The 22,027-nt window shown below is 37.6% G+C and overlaps 1 protein-coding gene and 1 long non-coding RNA gene across 8 annotated transcripts in view; one reads left to right on the forward strand and one right to left on the reverse strand.

Moving 5' to 3' along the window:
- Positions 1-54: 54 nt before the first annotated feature.
- Positions 55-21,360, reverse strand: LOC106177888 (excitatory amino acid transporter 1). Of its 7 annotated transcripts, none has more exons than XR_015332971.1 (10): positions 20,484-20,973; positions 13,322-13,925; positions 13,025-13,067; positions 11,609-11,783; positions 9,805-10,009; positions 8,394-8,627; positions 7,837-8,031; positions 7,406-7,540; positions 3,375-5,797; positions 55-2,863 (listed from the first exon to the last, which is right to left on the reverse strand). XR_015332971.1 is itself a non-coding variant. In XM_013560817.2 (10 exons), the coding sequence occupies exons 3-10, from the start codon at positions 13,795-13,797 to the stop codon at positions 5,575-5,577; spliced, it is 1,686 nt and encodes a 561-aa protein (XP_013416271.2). In that variant the 5' UTR covers positions 13,798-13,925; positions 14,235-14,289; positions 21,176-21,192; the 3' UTR covers positions 55-5,574. The 7 variants fall into 7 exon arrangements, 6 of the variants coding, with proteins under 6 accessions (XP_013416271.2, XP_013416269.2, XP_086861560.1 ...); XM_013560817.2 differs by lacking the exon at positions 20,484-20,973 and adding exons at positions 14,235-14,289; positions 21,176-21,192 and having other exon boundaries at positions 55-5,797; XM_013560815.2 differs by adding an exon at positions 14,235-14,289 and having other exon boundaries at positions 55-5,797.
- Positions 15,840-22,027, forward strand: part of LOC147764346 (uncharacterized) — a 28,456-nt gene continuing 22,268 nt past the window's right edge. Inside the window, exon 1 of the long non-coding RNA XR_015332990.1 lies at positions 15,840-15,929. This is a non-coding gene — a long non-coding RNA (uncharacterized LOC147764346). The remainder of the gene's footprint in view (positions 15,930-22,027) is intronic.

The following is a 22,027-nucleotide window of genomic DNA, read 5'->3' on the forward strand; positions in this document are numbered from 1 at the left end:
TTTTTAATTATTTTTAATTATTCAATAAGATTACTATAAAAAAGACATACAAGATTCAAGATTCAAGTATTTATTCTGTGCTAAAACCCTAAACAAAATTATTACACATTATATAACCTTGCTGGCAACTAACATGTAACAAATTAAGGGTCACTCCTTGTCTTTTTGTACAAAACAATGTATATTTGAAAAAAAAAAAAAACTACACTGCAAAAAGGTAAATATACAGACACTTAACAGGAGGAAATGTCACTTACATACATGTAAAGAAAACAGTTATAAGAACAATTTTTTTTTTCAACACAAAGCTGCTCATCGAATCTGAATTAACACAAATTACAAAAATTGTAATTAATTATGCATGTACATGGGGGAGGGGTTTGAGATATTTTTGCACACATTGTCATTTTTAAACTAATTCAAACATATCATTAATAATAATAATCACTAATGAATGTAGTTTTGTAATGAATAAATCTTGAATAATGAATGAAAAAACATTGTTTTTTTAGATGATGGTGAGTTATAACAAAATTATAAATAACCATGCAGTAACTGTAATTCAACTTGCATGCTGGCTACAGTACTGTACATACATGTAAATTCTGAAAAAAAAAATATGTATACTCCAGCACAGATATAGATGTACAATTCAAAGAGAATTACATGTGCACAAAAACAAACCCCAGTATCAATGCTTTTGAATTAAATCACATCATGAATCAAATCACTCAATGAATTGAACCAGTTTGCAATGTTTGCGCTTTTTTCAAATCCATAACACTAAGAAATGATACATCCGGCTCCTTGACAAGCTTATAATTATTAATGGAATCAACAATATGGAACAAGTAACTCTACCAAGTTAACAACAGTTCATTCAAATGTCAAGTCAAAACACAACATCCCTTCCTTTCTTGGACAGAAACGGTCCTTTCAAAACATGTTTATTGACAGTTCAGTCTTTAAAATGTCCTTTCAAACATTTGCAGAATAGCATATGAACTCCAACTTTTATTCCTTAAACCACACTGAAAATTCTCAAAACTTATCAACTCATATCAAATCCCATGTCCTTTCACTACTACTGGTCTCTTCCTTTATGTCACATTCAAATGTTCCCTTCACTTTTAAAGGTTTCTCAGACGTGTATGAATAATACTGTTTGTTTTCTAGTCCTCCACAAGAGCCACATTTATTTTTCTTGGATTTCAGCATTCTCCATGTATTTTCATCAATGATATTACAATATGCACCTGAATCTGGTAATACACAGATTAACACCGCCTCTATTTCCTCCATGTCTTCTGTGTATATTGCATTGGTTCCCACACCAAATGTATATGCACTCCTGGATTATCATGTTCAAAGCTGTCATTTACATGAATAATAGTTTCAGTTTTGCAGACTTTTGCAAAGTGATCCAACGTTCCATGTTTTCTCAGTCAGGGCGTTTCTACTTCGTTTTTCATGTCTAAACTCGTAATGTTTAGACTGGCTTGGTTTGTCAAATGACTTCGGTTTCATCATACTCACAGTTTCTGGTGTTCCAATTTCATTCAAAGCGTTAACTGTCTAATGTATATTCATGTTTCTAACCTGTGTTTGGGAGAGTCCTGAAAATATCTTGTACATCTGTTATGTTGAATGCAACATAAGCGCGCGTCTCCTCTGTCATGTATTTTTAATTTTCTATCTTTGTTCATTATTCATGCCGTCCGTTGGTTTTGAAAAGATCAATCTTTTCCGTCAGCGAAGAGGTTAAAACTGTCTAGCCATCGCGTCGAGCGTGACCCTAATGTCTCCGGACTTCTGTACGGTTCGAATTCCGTAATTTCACATTTTTCCTCCATTTTTTCAAAGAAAGTTGGCTCACAGTTTTGCACTAGTGTTAATCCTCGTCGCCAGTGTTGATGCCTTCGAAATAAATCGCATCACGAATCAAATCACTCAACGAATTGTATCAGTTTGATACGCTTGTGCTTTTTTCATATCCATAACTCTAAGAAACGCTACATCCGGGTCCTTGACCGGCTTAGCATAAAAAGCGGAATCTCACAACAGCGGAACGAGTAGTTCAAAAAAGTTTTAGAACAGTGAATTCATTCAAATGTCAAGTCAAATTAAACAAATAGCACACTTATGAGGGGACTTTGAAGAAAAGAGAGAGAGATAAATTAAATCAAAATTTATCAAATGACGTCAGTTCAATGCATTCAGCTCACTGGTCAATAAAAAATAAATAAATAGAAAATAAAAATTGAAAATGAAAGTACCATATCTGGCCCAAGTCTGGGCAGCATCTGGCAAAATGTGGCATAAATGCCAGACTTTGCCAGACTTGGCCCAGATCTGGCAAGTGTCTGGCAAAATGTGGCATAAATGCCAGACTTTGCCAGACTTGGCCCAGATCTGGCAAGTGTCTGGCAAAATCTGGCCCAGATATTGCCAGACGTTGCCAGATCTGGGCCAGACGTGGGCCAGATTACTGAGGCTGTCTGGGAAGCTGTTTACAAACGACCTTTCTAGATGGCGACAACGGATTTTGAAATACATCGAACTACATGTAGCTGCGAGGGGGTGCTATACTATATACAGTGGTGTACACACAGATCATTAAACTTCGATAAAGCCTAGACATGCTAAAAGTTACATTTTATCCGTGTGGAGGAACAAACCTGAAACTTATCACTTCTCCGCCATCTTACATCAGTAACAAGGATAGATTACGTCATGTCCGTCGTAAATATCGTGTATATATCATTTTGAGGTCAATCGTAAGACGATATGCTATCAAATGCTACTTCAGTCCCTTCGACAGGGGCTTCGAAAGAACCGCTCTTTTGGATGGGAAAGGTCCACCCTGAATACAAAGAAAATTGATTTACCGGTAGGTTCCATGCCTTTTTAAATAAGCAAATAAAATAAGCACGTAGGTTTCATAGTAAAAAGGTCTATTTTTCAGCAAAGATCACCCTATGAAATTGCTGCCTTCAGACATGTGTTTTACCACTTACTACTACTTACATTTTGATTGAGGACCTATAGGCAGTGAAACGGCTATCAACCATGCTTGGTAGTCTGTGCAATCTTTCATATTTAGCAGACCACTGTTTTTTCACTTAATTAACTTAGGCAATTACGTAACAGGGAGTTGAATATTTTCTGAAGCTAAATAAATTTAAAATCTCAATTAAGTTTAAATCGCCCTGGACGTTACAACCGACTAAAGAAGGCACTTAAAAGTGGCGCCGTTTGGCTTATTTTTAAAATATGCATAAACTTACAACGCAATATCGAATTGAAAAGGAGCCTTTTTTTTTTAATTTCATGCGATCAGAAATGAAACCAATGTAACATGTCTTAAAGAATACCTGCATATATGTCTATCGGGGGCGACTTTATCACAGGCGAGGTGGCTTCTCTCGATGCAGTGGACCTGGCTTATATGACACTGTTACACTCGCTGTAACTCGTAATCTGTGGCTCATCGCAGAAATCCAATACCTTTATACAGACGTCCAATTTGTCAGTCGCTCATATATAATAAAGCAGCCAATCTTTCATATTTGACATCTAGGGACAAGATATAAGCCTGATACCCTGGCAAATGACATTATAAGTCTTAATCCATAGCAATCTCTGAGTTCTGGTCTATACTGCAAAAATCACCCGTTCTTACTAGGAATTAGTGACTCATCAACAGCATGCTAGTAATGGCGCTCAGGTTTGTTAGTTAGGCTACTTTTCTAATATAAGCTAGGCAATACGTCAGATTTGACAAAGTCATTTGAGATATAGAACCTATACCCTGGACACAGAAATCAGATGATTTAACCCACTGAAACTTAATATCTGCCATGAATAAAATATTTCTATGATACCAACAATTTCCTCTCAACTAAACTAACATTCCGCAGTTGGGTGTCGGTATTTGTCAAATAGTTTAAGTGGAATACTTAATTGATAAAGTCCGTTGTTAAGAAACCACAGAGAGGCACTATCACACCAGAGCACATTCGTTTCTACCAACATATTTCTGTTTAAGTAATGTTTCAGTCTATGTCTCTCTTAAAGTGATTTTTAAGTTTCGCTTGTATTAAAATCTATAGCGCTCCTATTGTGTTTAATGGCGGCTTTTTGTTTTTGTTTTTTCCCATGGCCAGTACCCTATGTAGAATGTCTTTCAGTTTTTTCATGTCTTTAACACTTCATGACAATTACCCAGTTTTATTGAGTATTCCTTGTCAAGGATGCATTAATCACGGAGGTGGGTTGTTATGTTAAAAACAAGTGCATATGTATATAATTAATTTATTAGTAAAACTATTATATGCATCATTATTAGTCTTAGCTAAGTCGATACACAAGCACACATATATGCATATATAGATACTGGGTAGATGTATATAGTACAAAATAATCACAAAAAAATATACTCCGTCTCTTTTTCTCATACATATTTCTGGATACTATTCCAATACAGTGTAAGTATCACAGTCTATGGCATTTGAATGTACGGGGCGAGCATTCGTCTTTTTAAGCCTCGCAGTGCTTTCTTGGCAGTCTGAATGTGTTCAAAATAAGATTGTGGCGATTTTACTCTTATCGGTATCACCTTGTCACTGGCAGTTTTGCAACCAACGAATGAATTCCCACTTTTTTCCCATTGGTTACCATTTAATGTCGTCTATAGATAAACAGTATGTGCGTCAACTGCCTTCAGACATTTAACTTGTGTAAGCTATATACAAGTATAGTACATTTGAGAGGCACACAATTGGATATTAGTCATATACCTGATGTCGATGATCTTTGGATCTAGAGGTAAACACGCATAAATACAGACATTAGAGACTGCATATAGATGTGGTAGCAATCTGAAACCATCTGCAATCTCTCTGCGCGCGTGCGCGCACGTGTTAAATGCATGTGTATTTAAAGTACAGAAAATAAACTTTTTCTGACATATGTGTTTGTGAGTTGAATTGTATAGCATCACCGAAAGAACGTAGTAAAAATAAGTTTTCATCAGGGATGTGAACGTTCTTCCTGTTTTATCTTGCGTGTTGTAGGCATACGAGCTGATACTTGTATCTTCTCCGAATATAGATGAGACTCTTGATTATACATGTATGGGACGTTATATTACAGTTCCCTTAATGTTTTTACACTCAGTGGCCAAAATGCTTATATGTACACGTACTTAGTTATGAAATATGTACATGTAATTCCCGATAACCTCCTGCCTCGCCCATGGGACTTTTAAGTAATTACAAATAATTCTTAAAAGAATGATTTGATCCTCAGGATGTGTCTGGTAATCCTCCATTCTCTGATGTAGGCCTATGCGGGGGAATTGGGGTGGGGGAGATAAGTGTATAAGACGTTTATATTTTTTTTAACATCTCGATTCCTTACAAATGAACATGTGTATTCTCAGAATTTTGGATATCCCTCTAACACTTTGATGTTTTGTGTGTGTGTGTGTGTGTGGGGGGGGGGGGGGGGGGTCTACGTGTAATATAGTTTTGAAACAGAAAAGACCATATTTGCTTGCGGGTGTCTATCTTATCACATGCGTGTGTCTACTGTCGAACCGTCGGGTTCATATGAATCGTTAATGTAACCATTTTTAGTGGGCAACCCAAATCCGGTATCAGTCGCATTCCCCGCTTCAGCAGCCTCCGCCTCTTCAATTGCGTCCATTTTGTTCAAGTCATGACGGGATAGATGTCCTACTATTCCAGCGCCAAAGGCGTCTCCCAACACATTAACGCTTGTTCGCAGTCGATCCCTTGAAAACAATTACCAAATTAAAGCTTAATAAGAGAAAACATTAGGAAAAACGTAGTACACAACACAGGTTTACAGAGAAAAAATCATATCCTCCAGCTAAGTACATGTATTTCATCGGTTGTGTTATGCACTCAAAGTTTCAATTATACTAGCGGGTACATCAAATAACAGCTGAAAATCAGAATAATCACGGCACTTCTCCGATATTTCAATGTCTCGTACACTTTCAACGGGACATAAAGCTTAAAGTGTTTTAATGGCCATTTCTTAGGATTGCAATTGCCCCCTTCCCCTTCCAAAAGAAAATATATGTTTTTAAAACTTCAAAACTTATTGTTAAAATTTTTTAATCAAGTCGTATCTGTATTTACAGGTATATCTGCTTCTATTTGTTCAAGTATCGGAGGGCAATTCCAAGCATAGAACGGATAACGAAAATGGTACTGTTCATGCATCTGTTAATTACGTACTAGTACAGTGTATATACCACATTTATTTTATCCTTACATTAAAAACAAAGCCTATACATTAGAAAGACAAACTGCCGTCTAGACAGTGGAAAGCCTTCTGCGCATGATTTATTGCTACATGAAGTGCCGTGTCTAATCTGTGTAATTTATCTTCTGCATACAATTCTAGGCGAATGCCCTGCACATTTCATGGGAGTCGACATTTGACAAAGTCTCTGTAAAAACACTGCTTGGAAAAAGCATTGCCAGTGCATTTTCGTTTGGCAAGTCAGCTATTTATAGGCGGTATGAAAGAATTACAGCCTATAATGTGCTGCAGGTTGTCATATTCCACATATACTGACAGTCAATGAAAACGCATCATTTATTTATCAAATAATATTTTAAGTTCCTTTGGCACATTAAGAAAATAACAGTTTTCTTATGAAATATGACCCATTATTCAGTCACACAAGGTGAAATAAAGGTCAGAAAAGATAATTAAAAAAAGATCATTAAAATGCAAGGTCACGTGATCAAATCTCTTTGGTTTTGCCCAGCCGCCAGCATCCCCAGGACCCGCAGTGGTTCTTCCAGTGTCAGACGTGGCATCACAGAACCTTTTTTCTCATGTGTCATACTGGATTTGGTGACTACCATAAATAGGCTTAATTAATCACCATATATTGAACCCGATTAATTCACACCAATCAGGAAAAACACATACTTTTGTCACAGCTGATCATAAAATCAGCTGATCACAAAATCACTGAAGCGGAAATTATTAAAAAACATCCGAGTGGTCAGCCCACTCTCTTATGACCAAAAAAGTGCATTTGTACTCGTTTATATGGTTGGAATCGATTCTCGGTAAAAGTACAAGAGTACAAAAGTACAAGAAAGTTTTCTGATGTGTTTTCATTGACTGTCAGTATATATGTGGACTTTTTGGGCGCGTGCCGTCAGTGGAACATTTAACTATTTCAATCACTTTTTAATTTTTTTTCCATTTTGAAGGACATTGCAGCATAAAATGGGAAAAAGAATGGGACAAGGCAAGACTGTGCAAATATTAGACAAAATGTCTGCGTCACTCACGTGTCTAAGTTGTTTACTTTTCTGTGGCATGACCCAATAATGTATTAAACTATACTCACAGGAACCAATCCACGGCAAATATGAGCTGTATGTCATCCAATGGCAAGCCTACAGCAGTGAGCACAATTGCCATGGTGATGAGACCAGCTTCCGGCACGCCTGCTGCTCCTATGGACGCCGCAGTTGAAGTGATACTAACATATAAAATAGAGTACTAGTAAATTTATATGAGACCAAATATTGTTCAACCAATATAAATCAAACTTAATAAAAATATCGTTCAAAATGGACAGTTTTTGACGAATGACGTACATGGTGGGCCTATCATAGATGAAGTATCAATAGCTGATTTAGGAGCGGGAGTATTTTTTATCTCCGAATCTGCAAAGCAATAAGTCTTCTCAGGCTCAATTTGTTTGTATGACAAAACCTTTGGGGTAAAATATTGTAAGATAATGTTGTGAATTGTAAAAGTAAACGATTACTGTACCTGACAGTAACGATCTGACCAAAATTCAGTGGGATATTATTGACTTGGGCAATAAAGATGGATGCCACGGCTTCATACAGAGCGGTGCCGTCCATGTTAATTGTTGCACCGATCGGAATTACGAAATCCACAGCCTTCTCGTGGACGCCATTGTTTTCTTTACAGCATTGCATTGTGACAGGCATAGTCGCAGAACTAAAAAGGATATTGAATTTCATTCTTGATCTACCGTCAGTATGAAAGCGTTTTTGTAGGTGACTGCACGTTTACCAGCATTCCTGTCTATGCTAACAATTTTACAATATAGGCCTAGCAGCCTTTAACGTGATATGAATAATGTCGAAAATACAGACAATACCAGTATATATTTACTACTGTAAATACACTTTTGCTAATAAAATTATGACTAGTAAAATGAGGAAAAACATTAAGAAGTATTTAAATTCATGTAAAACGGACCTTCTTAGTGGTTTTTATATAAATCAAACTCATCTCATTGTGTTGAACATTTAGTTTTCACATAATTATTTCACTTTACGTCAAGGAAAAAAGCTGACCTCGAAGCCGTTCCTAGAGCCGTGAAAATCGCCTTGAGAACCCCGTAAATGTACTTGTACGGGTTCCTCCGAACAAAGATCAGGTAGATAATTGGTAGCAGAATATAGCCATGGACAACAAGACCGATTATGACCGTCAGCATATAGTAACCGAGCTGCTCCAGCACACGAGCAGGATCGTCCATAGAAACCACTCTCTCTGCTACCAGAAAGAACAGGCCGATCGGGACGTACCTGAAATAAAATTGAAGCATACATTTAAAGGACAATGTTCATGTAAAAATCCATTTCTCGAATTTTGAAGATACAGCACTCAATCTATACACTAGAGGTATGTTTTAATCGATCCCCGCCATTTAAAAATTATAAAAACAATCTATTAGTAGAAAAAAAAGTGTTTTAGTAAACCTCACCTCAATATGCAAAAATGAAGCAACAGATCTGGGTCACGTGGTACTGTGACGACAATCACGATAAAGGTCTATGAGACCCAACTGAGCTGCATGGTGCTTACAGACGGAGAAGTTAAGGAAAGTTGTGTTGAACGGAGTTGAGGAATTTGCGTTATGCCTCGGTGTGTTGCCGTGGGATTCACCAAAATTGCAGCTCTCGTTGACGGTCTTCTGTGACTTACTTATTAACTTTGGTGACAATAGTTGCGATGCTCTAGATCATGGTCACCTCAGGTGGTTTAGATCATATCAAGAGCTGGTAGTCTTTCAGATTAACTGTCATCAGTTGGCAAACTTACTGATTGCTGATGCATTTTAAATGCATTGTAGTTGACCAAAAGCTCGTTTACAACAAACCTGTTAATTATGCACCGCTGCAATTCCCAAGCCAGGTAATAACAGGTATGAAACTCGTCTTGGTGGGCTTTCAGGCCGAGCAAATAGGACGTTTTTTAAAGCCAAAAATTTACAAAATGAGCTTTTAATTTGTGTATTTGGATAAAGATATCGTTAGTTGGGCATGTTTTCTGAAGAATATGTTCCGTTCAGGCCATTCTGACGACATGAAGCAAACCCTTTAAGGCATTACAACACATTACGAGGGACCGATACCCAATACGTCGCGTGACGCACGTCGACTTGCTTAAAATGTTTGTTTGTTTGTTTGTTGAGCTTTGCTTTTGCATTAACTTCAACGAGTGCAGTGATAATACAATGGGATTTTGAAAAGTTTGTACCGTTTAAATATTTAGATTGATATGAAATAAACCCATCAAACATATGCACCAACAACTACGGGGCTACATTTTTATACAAAGCACATCACAAAAATGTAAAGAGTTGCAACTAGAACACAGGCCTGTTAAGGACGTGAAAAATCGTTGATGAGGAGAAATCAAAGAAAAATTCGACTGTTGAAAAACAAAGAAAGCAATAGGAATAAAATGTGTTCCACTTACCATAAAACGGCATGAATTAAAACAAGTACAGCATCGCACAACGAAGCGAAGAAATTCTTGAGAGGTACTCCACGTGCACCCAATTTACTGATCACAATACCGAGTGCGACAGAGAAGACGATCAGCCCTAGCACATTCATCCCGTCTTTGGTACCAGTAGAAGTGGACTTCACAATATATGGGACATTTACATAGTACTGAGTTTCTGAAATAAAAGCGATGGGATTAAACTTAAATTGACAGGTTACTTAGGAGATACGCAGCTCGTTAGGGGAGACCGGGGCTAGTTGGACCCCGGGGTAAGTTGCCCCCCCCCCCCCCCCCCCCCCATCAAGTCTCTTTAATAAAGTTACTTTAAGATGCTAAATTATTTCATTTGGACTCACTGCCGACACTTTCTTAGCAATATTGGATACGGTCACTTTACAAAATGATGTGATCAATACTTTACCCCATAGTAACTTTGTCATAAATTGATGGGGGGGGGGGGCAACTTACCCCGGGGTCCAACTAGCCCCGGTCTCCCCTATGTTAAAGGTCAGCCGTTAAGGCTGACGGTCTGTCGAAATTAAAGGTGTCTGCGTTTGTACAGCTAAATGCCTCAAAGTCATATAGTTTATACCCTGCGGAGCTTTTCATCTTTTCCAGTTAAGGCCTTATTAACGGTAAACCTCCTAAATTAAAAGTACAGTAGCTGGTAGGTCCATAGCCAAAGATGGGGGTCGAGGGGTTCGAAAGAACCACCTTTTTGCTAGGAAAAGGTCCCCACTGGGTAAAATTTTATCTAGGTACACAAAAGTTCCATGGTAAAAGGTCCACTTTTTCAGAAAAATACTCCCCCCCCTTTTTGAAACTGCGGGCCGTGCAAATTTTTGCCGCTGACTGTGTTCAGTTCGTGAAGACATCCCGGTCACTCAGCTGTGACACCAAAATGCATTTGGGATTGACCCGAGTTGATCAAGTCCAGAGCATCCTTAGTCTGTATGCTGTGCTGTTGATTTTAGTGTCTTTTCCGAAAAAAATTAACACTCCCATTACGACTAACAGTACACGCATCACTGCTTGTATCTTGTTGTCATGGTCCAAAATCACATAACCATACGACGAATAATATTATTCGCCCAAGCCTGACCTAACCTAACCTACCCTCTGATATTAGGATTTCTAAAATAATATACAGAATTCAAGTATGAGCGATACCACAGTTCGTAACAGGCTACTAGCGCGCCCTGTGGTCAGTGAATAAACCTAACCTATCTTTTAAGGTGATATTACGAGGTAAGTAACTCTCACACTCTGCGTAACATGCATGTACCTCGTAATACCATACTGTACACATATTTTTATGAAAGTTTGTTGTACACATGTCTATATATAAATCAGGCTTTAAGCCTTTCCACAGCTATTTGTGTATCCAACTCCTTATTTCTAAAATCTCTTTGCAAATTGACTTATTCTTTTAGAAAAAATCGTATTCAAGTGATCCGAACGTGTTTTCGAGAAGATTCGAATGTATGAAGTAATGGGGCAAGTGGAATTTGGTAGGCTTAAATTTGCACAATATCAACGGAACGTAAACATTGCATAAGTGAACAAATCAGGTTTCTTCCATTTGGCAGGTGTATACGTATTTAAACAGTTAAACTAAATACACAGCGCGCCTGTGTGGCCATTTTAACAAGAAATCAACTCTATACCTCTCCTCTGTCTTGCATAGGAATTTGGTGCTTTGAACAATTTTTTTTAAAAGTATTGTATAAAATATTTTAAAAATACATATATTTTAAAGACATAACAAACTCACCTGTAACATTATCCTTGTTTGTCACGTTTCTCTGCATCACTTCGGAAATGTTAGCGTTTTGTTTGTAAACTTCTGGGTCCATCGACGCTATTAAGTTGTACAGAGAGTCGTTGAGTCGACTCATGTCAACGGTATGTGCATTGTACTCCACCGTCTTCTTGATATCAGTCGATGTCTAAAAAATGTAGTTATAATTATAGTACGATCAAAGTACTCCATCATAGTTATCGTGAGCTCGCCTTCAAAAATACCATACGGTATAAATATACGTATGGTATAGGTTTAATGGTTTAATATATTAAATGTTTGACTGAATATAAAATTTCGCAAAAAAAAAAAAATAGGGATATTTGAAACCATTACAGAGGTACACAGGTAGCATGATAAAATGTAATTACGGAAACTATATAAAAATGAACCATTTGATTTACAGTTGAGGTTTGGATATTATGTGGAGTGAGGAGTAGGTTGGGTGACGCTTTTGCTCTAATAGCGCATAAAATTACCAGAGAAGCACAGCAGATTTATTGCATACGCGCTAAAAAGAGCACTCTAATAAAAACTTACAATTATTCCAATACAATATCATCCTTCAAAAATTATGCAATGAAATCGAATGCTTGGCAATCGTAAATGGTATCTGATTCTACACTGAAGAAGTAAATCATTAAATGCGATCCTGAAATACGGCTTGATTGGCAATATTGAAAGTTAAAAATAATCCGAAAGTCAAATGCATGTAATGTGTATGTGCGCGGTTATTTGACAACGTCGTGATCTTTTTCTCGAGTTCAGGGCGTTGTTCCTTGGTGAAACCTGCCTGTTAATATATGTCTTACACGTTGAATAACCAATAACAACCTTCTTACAATAAAGGGGATTTTTAATTTTCTACATGTACATGTGGTTCAGCGGTATTTTTGACTCTAAGTAACTCAAATGCATACATAGAGGTGAGGTCGCTCTTTTCTTTGCAAACAAGTCAGACATATACAAAAATATACAAACATATACAAAAACACCTTAACTGTAGTCTAAAGTGAAGAAAATTCTATGGTAAGAATGTTGCCCCGTGAACACTCTAAATAAGAAAAACACACGAGTGTCAGGTGTACGGGACCTGAACTGACTCGCTAGCTGACACCAAAGGCCAGACAGTGTATGCTGGTGTATTACCGCATTGTTAAAGAAATGTTAAAGTATTCATGACTTAAAATTTATTTTCTTTTCATACCCGGCAGACTAGTTATCATCAAAATCCATTTACTTAAAAAAGAAAACATACATTGTAAAGCTTGGCTTAATCTTGCTTAATCTGTCACGCTAAAATCCAGCCCCATTCAAACTTACTGAAAATGACTTATAATCCTGTCTTATCATGACTTATTATCTGTATTGAACAAAAAAAAAACTTACCTGGCGAAATGCAGCTTCAATCAGGTTACTTGGAAAGCAATTTCTAAACAGAGATAAGCAAAACTTAAATATCACATTTCTAAATGAATCAAATATTACTAGCAGATTGAACATAAGATATCAGAACGATTTCATTGATGAGTATATTGTAAATAATACACAATCATCCTGAGCAAAACTTTTTCGTAAATGTTTTATTTGAAAAAAAATCCAGGGCAATTTGGAGGAAAAGCACAACAGTTATTGAAAACAATTCACCTTTTTCTCCATTAATACTCTTTTTTCTTTCATACTTACAACACTAAATCCAGTAGAGAATCCAGGGCCTCGACATCTCTCACGACCTTGTCAGCTCTGTCAACGCAAGGGGGTTCGGGGCATTCAGCCTCCCCTCTATTTCCTGGCTGTATGGTCACGACCAGAACTATGCCTAAGATCACAGCGACCAGGGTGGTGCACATGTAATAGGCGATAGCCCTGGCCCCAAGTTTTCCAGTGGAGGACGAGGGTAAGGAGGCTATTCCAGAGATAAGGCTTGAAACGACCAATGGAAGAATCAACATCTTCAGCATACGTAGTAAGATTTCCCCAGGAAATTTCAGGTACTTTGCCTGCTGCGCGGTCAAGGGCGGGTCCAGCGTGCGTAGCCCGGCCCCTAGGGCGATCCCTAAAGCCACGCCTAAGATGATACTTATAACCATCAGATGTGGGCGAAAAGCTTCCCAACATCTTCTCGCCTTTGACCTTGATCTGCCAGTTTGATATTTACCCATTTTCTTCAATATTCTTTGAAAAGAACTGCCCGTTTCTTGTCGTAGGCCTATTCGTAATCTTCTTCGCCTTGGTTGGTAAATGCCCCAAATGACCGTGTTTACTCTGTTGAATTCTTGGGCTCAACAGTCTGAGGAAGAAAAGCACTTTTATTTATCTACCTGAGTTCACGGGGAGTACCCAAAGGTAAAGTAGATACCCGTATGTTTTCAGTATATTATAGGCCTACACCCAGTGACAATGTCAAATATACAAACAAGTCTATCCGATGTCAAATGGGCCGCAAATGGCGTCTCCATCTGAGAACAACACTCTTTTTGTGTTAACTGTATGAATATATTGCTAATTTGATTTAATTTATGATTATTGTGATAAAATCTAAAAGCGATTAAAATATCAATCATACAATTTTTTAATTCTTCTTCGGCTTTAGATGTACCTTTCAATTTCTTTTAAAGTTTTCAAACTTTGGATGTTGCCATAAGAAATATGATCTGTAAAGAAATCATGCAGGGGTCATATGCAAAGAATAACTGAAGCTGTTATGTCAATATTCTATCACAAAAAGGAGAAAAAAAGGTGAATAGGCCGTGTTTGGTATGGAAGCCTGCACACAAAGAAACCTTAAATAATTTTATCAAAAATTCTACAGACGTGTGTCATTCCACTCTACATGCCCATTCTACACCGTATTCCAAATGTGGAAACTCGCATTTTAAATAGGTAAGTGTCAGCGTTAGGCCTAACTTCACGTGTATTATAAATAACCGAAGTGAGGCAGTGACAATACTACCAGTATGTAGTAGCTAAAAGCATCAGCCTCTCATTTGATGTCCCTTCCACATAGGAATGTATATGTACATGTATGATTGATGAGCTGTAGTTATAAGCATTAGTAAGTCGCAGAAGTATAATTGGCAGATTTATGTAACTGATATAGTCCGTGTGTTATTATTATCATTATTATTAGCGTTATTATTATTATTATTATTATTATTATTATTATTATTACTTTGTTGACCCGGTGTGGAAATGTAGAGAACGTCCATCATAGGATATTGTTTTCAAAAGTGGCTCCCGATACTGTAGTGTTGTCACAGAGCACAAATAGGGCAAGGTTATTTTTCATGTAAGCATGCAAGGTGTTTGCGGTCTGTTTACATTGATCTAACTGGTGAAATCCGTTTTCGAACCATAATCGGTGCGGTGTATTTTGACAGGAAAGGGACGGTCTGACTTCACTTCCTTAAGCAAGAAGTTGTTAATTTGACAAAAAAGAAAGTTATAGAGACGTAATTGTTATTATTACAATTAATGACTATCATTATGCTTTGTTCTAAAATTGGTGCGTATCAGGGTCGCCATAAGCTGCTACTTTGTGTAAATGCTTGCAATATAAATTGCTATGCAGTTATTTTATTTATCTTGTTTTCAGCTACTGGCTTAAGGCAAAAAAGTTGTCAACAAGCCCGCCCCATGAGGTTTGACAGGTTATTTGTCCTCTCGCGTGTGTTTTATCGTTACAATATCACCACTGCACTGGCTATGCTAGACGAATAGTTGAATAGTTAAATAACACCAGTGCATTTATTTGGCGTCCCGGAGAAGACGTCTATGTTGTTTGAAATTTAAGTGAAGCAGCTGACATCAAACAATAAAGAAACATGAATTCATGTCTCCTTCATCCCAGTGTACCACAAACTTTCATAGTCCCATTCTCAACGAGAAAGAAGGCAACGAAGAATATTGGTTGTTCGAGATTTGGCCAAGCAGGGCCGCTTTTATTATACAACCCCACTATCCTAATCATTTTAACAATGTATCTGTTCATCGAAAACCAGTATTAACAGAGCGTCAATCTCTGCTTCGTCTAAAGAACTACAAATTGTATTTGGCTTTTTAAACATTCGTGTCACATGGAGATAAAACATACTGTGCTTACCTTAAAGGAAATACCTTGTCTATTTTCAGCCTCTTCGATAACAATGAAACTGTTAGCTAATATGTTATGAAATCTTTACGTCTGTAGGTCCATTGCGTTGAAGTGAAGGCAAATTCATACTGTTTCACTGTGTATCTTTTGCCTGCAGGAATAACGTACTACTGTATCCAAGGCCTCATCTTTACGTAAAAGGTGAGTTACCGGTAATTGTGTACCTTTCAGGTGACAGAATTTGTCTTAAAATATAGGCCTACAGCACGCCGTATTGTGGTCGTAATGTGTCAACGTAAATTAAATGTTAAGTTTTTCCGGTATAGCGCCACAATGATATTTCAAAAGAAAAATCCATGGGCACATATGGCACATAGGCCTACATACCGTACAGGTGTAAGAAAACTTCAGTCTACGTTGATTAAGTAACCGTCCAAAGCTGCCCGTTATCTTTAAATGGCAGAAACATAAATGATGAGAGGGTCATTGTATTCCTTAAGCAGCGAAAAAAACTATTGTACATACCTGCGCAGTGATCATCGTTATACATGTACAGGTACCTATAGCAGCATACAGAAAACAGGTGGGTTTTAAAAAGAAAATTATATACTTATACACTATAGCTAATAAGTCCCCGGTCACTTTAATAGCACACGCTGTCTACATCAGACGCGTTAATGCCCACGTCCCCGACAGTGTTAATGATAGGGGGATTACGATGGACAGCGCATGTTGCTCACAGCAGTAGGCACTGCCGCCGAAGTTAAACCGGTAATTAAGTCTTTAACTTGACTAAACATGTTTTGCTTTGTAACTTGCGTCCTTCAGTCTTGCTGTTGCGGAAGCGCCGGCGGGACATATCTCCACCTTGCCGATATTTATCCCGACTCTCGACTTTAAAAGTATTATTGGTTTTGATTTTATCAAAGTCTTATTATATCAGAAAACCTGCATATTTTCATACGTTAAGAGAATTATAGAAACTGTAGAAAAAGCTACTCGTACATCAGGGATAAAAAACAACACCTTGCAGCACTATTACCTATTATTCATCACCAGAAGTTACTGTTTCACTTTTTTCTCCCAAATTACAAAGTCTGATGACAACTGAAAGCCTTTAGCCATACCTCAGGGCAGTGGGAGATAGTCTGGATTTGATTAAATGTAATAAAAGTATATTTTGAAGAATTTTCCTAGCCTTCGGCAATTTCCGCAAAGCTTCGGCATGCGCGGCAATACAGAGCTGTCGATATCTGTAAACGTGTACAAAAGAATTGGTGGAACAACGGTGAACGTCGTTGAGTCGTCTGCAACTTATCCGACGGGAGTTCGTGTCCCTGCCGGTACTTCTGAAGATTTTGAAAGTGTCATTATTATAAATATCTATTAATATATAAAACAGTCGTGGCTAATTATTTTTGCAACGGAAAGCACAGTAGGAAGGTTGGTTGTTATTGTTAAAAGTTATTTTTACTGGGGACATAAATTAGTATGCTAATCTCTTATCATGGTATAATGATTGATACGATGGGTATCAAATAGTTTTCCTTTGATATAAACAACAAAAGAGCGGCCTTCCAAATATCTTTGCTGAATGTTTATAACGTAGGTACTATTATGCGCAAAAATATTGATACATGACGCAAACGACATTTACTAATTTTGGTAATATCAATTTTAATTAAAATTAAATTTAATTGAAATTAAAATTAAAATTTGTCTAAACGTGCAAATTACCATTCACCTTGTTTAAAGGGTTCGCAACACTTTACATTCTAATACATTTTGCCAATTTTCATGTTTATTTTGATTTGAGAGAAAGCGAGAGAAGACCCTCTACTAGGGCTGCAAATTAATTATGAGTATTTTTCTTCAGTGCAAGAGACTGTAATGAAAAATCAATCTGTAACTCTGGTATAGGGTGGCCTTGTGTGTGTAATAATATACAAGTAGGGGCAGGGGTACAGTTTTATAGTACAAATAGTCATTTTATACATCTTATTGATCTCATCGTCGGGTCATTGTTTACAATAGCGCTTTGTCGCTGTGCGTACCTTTTTGCATTTGAGTTAGACTCAGTCAGTAACAGCTGGTGATTTTGTCTTTTTTGCGTTTCATTGACAATATTTTGGCCACCTAAGTAGGGAAATGTGGCTCTTTGTTTTGAAATGACATTTCCATTGTTCCTTTGAACATGCAAAAGTCAACACACTTACGTCAACATACTTACTTTGTAATACCAACCCAGGGGAAGAAACAAAAGCCTCATAAGGTGTCGTCATTCACACTGTAAAAGGTGTTAATTTCATGCTTCTATTGTTTGCCCATGAATCATTATGACAAATTTGTAGGGTTGCCAGATCACTGGCGCTTCATTCAATTCTCTATATCTGCCCTGCAGCCTGGGATGAGTGATACTTGACTGACCTTTGTTTACATCTGGAGATTTTCTTTATAATTCGATCAGTGTGCATAAATTATGATATTTTCCATCAGGAAAAATACGTGATAATGTTACGATTCTTATTTTACGGATACATAATTACAAAAATTAATTCCTGATTTAATACCCCCTATTTCAGCGCCTATTCCTGGCTGCGTTAATTATGGGGGGTTGGAAAGTAATCCGTTAGAACGCAGGAGTGATGATTGCTACTCTTACCAACGGTGCATCACCGATCAACTAATCTCAGCCACCTGAAGCAGAATCACCAACAAAAGACAAATTGGACTACATCTGCCTTCTTGTTGAGACATCTTATGTAAAAAAGGCGATAACGGTCAAAACATACGTGCTTCGTGGTTTATTAAATGTTCATCGTATTTTTTCGTTCGTTATTCTTATGAGTTAAGCAGCTTCACCTCCGTGACACCCTTTTTATTTATTTAAACCATTGTTAGATAAACCATGGGTTTCACTCCAGATTTCACGATCGAGCAGCTGATCATGAGGAGAGTGTAGCATGCTATAGTAAACTACCCCAAATATATATACAACACCTCCAGGGTTTCACGATCGAGCAAGTGATCATGAGGAGAGAGTGTAGCAGAGAACTTCATTAATGGTCGTCATAATTGGTGGTTGCCTTGGGAAAATGAGTTACATGATTACATAATACAGATACATAATAACATAAGATTAATACTAAAATTTTCCCTGATACAAAGACCCCTATTTGAGCGCTTATTCCTGACTGCGTTAATTACGGGTGATTAGAAAGTAGGCCTAATCTATGAGGACGCAGGAGCGATGATCGCTACTCTTACCAACGGTAAATCACCGATTTACTTGACTCCGCTACTTCGAGCAAAATCACACACCACCAAAAGACAAATTAGACCACGTTCGTCCTCTTATTAAAACAAAGAATGTAAAAATGTGATGTCGGTCAAAGATGAGGCCTAGACTACGTGCTTCATGGTTTATTAGATAGGCCTATTCATTGGATTTTTTTATTTCAATATTATAGCTTCACCTCGCGAGACCCTTTTTTATATATTTAAAACACAGCACCCCACTGGTTTCGCGATCATGAAGAAAGGGAGTGTAGCAAAGAACCTCATTAATGGTCGTATAGGTGGTTGCATTGTAGGCCTAACCTTGTTCATTTTAGTCGACAGACTAAGCTAGAAGAAAGAAAAGATCATTATCGCCTCTCTTTACTTAGGAACAATAAGGATGGCTAGTGGCAGCATTTATAAGTTCTTTTATTTAGAAACTTTCCGATCCTTTGTCTTGGACTGCGTCCGAGAAACGGCGATAACGACAGAGACGTCCTCGAACATTTTGGACTCAGTGCAAATAAAAAAAAATCCGTTAAGAAGTAGCCTTTAAATGTCCTGGCAAATAATTTTGCGATGGCTCAGAGAGTTCTAGAATGAATGACAATCAACGACATTAGGGTTAATAACAGACTAAAAACTATCAGAGTGTAGGCCTGTCTTACTTCATTTCTAAGGCCATCTTGTGATACGAGTCATGCTACACTACAAAAGAGGGGGAAGCAGTGGATGATTTAATACAGGGATACCATCGATAGTATATCAATAGAAAATCGCAATCCTCAAATGTTTTTTAATTCATTAAATATAAACGGTCTTTTCTCGTACAATGGGTCTGGTATAGTTGTATTGGCCTATCAGTTGGAAACACGTGGTTCGTCTACAATTGCAAATGGCGGAGGTGCCGTGGTAGTTATTGTCGTAAAATTAGCTGGATAAGGTGCACGTGAGAAAATTATTCATTAAATTTAGTTTTCGAGCGTCAGCTTAATCTGTTAAAATGCGAGACGAAAAAAATGATAGATAGAGCCTTATGACCCACTGTAGAATGATGCCGAATAATACATCAACGACCTAGTTTATCGGCAGATAAACGTGTTTCCATTCTCGGCTGACTGAGGAAAGGTTTGAGAGAGCATTTAAAGAAGAGGCGGTCGAACCAATAGTGAGTAGGAAGTGTGCTGCAATCAAGACGAACAATACCGATCATAAGTGGACAGCTAATAACCCCTAATTAACCCCGGGTTACGCGCTGCTGTGTTGACTCCTTGCTGGGAAGGGGTAGCGGCCTCCTACTGCTGTGCGTAATCAAACATTGTCTTCTAACATGCGGCTACACGACGGTTGCATTGTATTAATAAAGTAATACCTATTCATAAGGAAGGGGGCGGATGGTAATCTTACGAGAATTAAATCAGTTATCGATCATACGCGTACCAATAGTCTTGTTTTTTTTAGCTATACGGTACTTACGTTTAAAAATCTGCCAGCAGAATCTCCTTCTGTTTAAACAACAAAGTCATGAATGTGTCCGAGAAGAATACTACAAAATCCGTGTCCTGTATTTATAATACTTGGAACCCTACTTTCCCTGGACCAGGATTTCCTTATGACATCAGTTGTACACTCCCGGGTGTTTACTTCGTACCACAGGCCGTGTGCTGTGGTATCATTACAATCGTCCTAAAGATAGATTCGTGGCTATATCTATAGCTTGGGAATTGAATACAAATCCATGCATGTAAGTATTACTTGCAAATGTTTTAAAATACCAAACTGTTGTTACTCAATTCCGCGTGATTATCCCTGGAGATTGTCGTAACTGACATGAAAACCATTATCAATATCCAAATGTATATGTGTCTTAATTGTACAAATAACTTTAGTATGAAATAATGTATATAAACTACGGATGATGGTCATATGGCATCCGCGCATGATGGTCAATGTCCGTCAGAACAACCATGCTGCAACAACCAAACCAAGCTTATAAATTACAACATCAGTCGAACAACAGGGTAATAATTATGAATGTAGGTCCGGGGGAAAGTCACATTACATACGCCGGTATATATACCTGTGTATTTACTGGTGTCTTTTGTCGCTAGTCGGCTAGTTTCGGGGTTGTAACAGTATAATCATCTTAATAGGTAGTGGCCACATACCTGGTTGTTCCATCAATGCAAGGACTGTTATTCTCTTACTTGCGTCTGCCTATACAACATGTACAGTAACTGTGTTAGATGTATCTTGAGTGGTTCGCTATTGTGTGAATCTGTCTGTAAACTGTCATTGCCTTACGGCATGCAACTGCTCGATTATCCCACGGAATGTTAATTAATAAAGTTGCTGACTCTTTTTGTCAGGTGTAAAACTGCGCGTATCTTCAGGCGAAGATAAAATTACAGGGGAAAAAAATGTCCCATATATATATAGGTACAGGTATGCCGGTAGCTGGTACCATTTTCCTTCACGGATGTGGACCACCGTCTACCAGGGAGGCAGTTATTATAAGCACGTTCTTAAAAAGCCAGAGAATCAAAGGACTGTCTATGTATCTGAAGACATTAATGTGAATACCTTATGAAAATCAATCTGTCGCCCTGGTGGAGGGTAGATGTCGACTACAGTGCATTTGTTGGCAGTGTGGTGAACGCGATGGCAGTGATAGGGACGATGGCAAATGCTACTCTCTGACCACAGGGTGCGCTAGTAGTCAGTTACAAAATAATTGTATTGCATATGCTTTAAGTTGATTTTGTATATTATTTTATAGGATCCTGATATCAGATTATAGGAAACTGTTTTCTCAAATACATGTACCTATTTATGAGAAAGGTTACACACATAATGTTTATTTCGTAAGTATTTTACACTGTACATTATAGGAACAGGAGCATGAGGAGTCAAATTCATGCCTTCTATATATTCCTAACCTTGAAGCATTCATAAATATACACTGACATGTGTATAAGGAGAGTTGCATCTACCGATTTCATGAGCTTATTTAAGTTGAA

This window comes from Lingula anatina, chromosome 1 (genome assembly GCF_051362555.1).
Source record: "Lingula anatina isolate TDL-2025a chromosome 1, LinAna3.0, whole genome shotgun sequence".
NCBI lineage: Eukaryota > Metazoa > Brachiopoda > Lingulata > Lingulida > Lingulidae > Lingula > Lingula anatina.

Coding starts and splice junctions, on each gene's coding strand:
- LOC106177888 (XM_013560816.2), bottom strand. CDS start 13,797: ATGGGTAAATATCAAACTGGCAGATCAAGGTCAAAGGCGAGAAGATGT. Junction 10,010..11,608: donor AAACAAGGATAATGTTACAG/GTGAGTTTGTTA, acceptor CTTTTATTTCAG/AAACTCAGTACTATGTAAAT. Junction 8,032..8,393: donor GCTCTAGGAACGGCTTCGAG/GTCAGCTTTTTT, acceptor TATCCTTTTTAG/TTCTGCGACTATGCCTGTCA.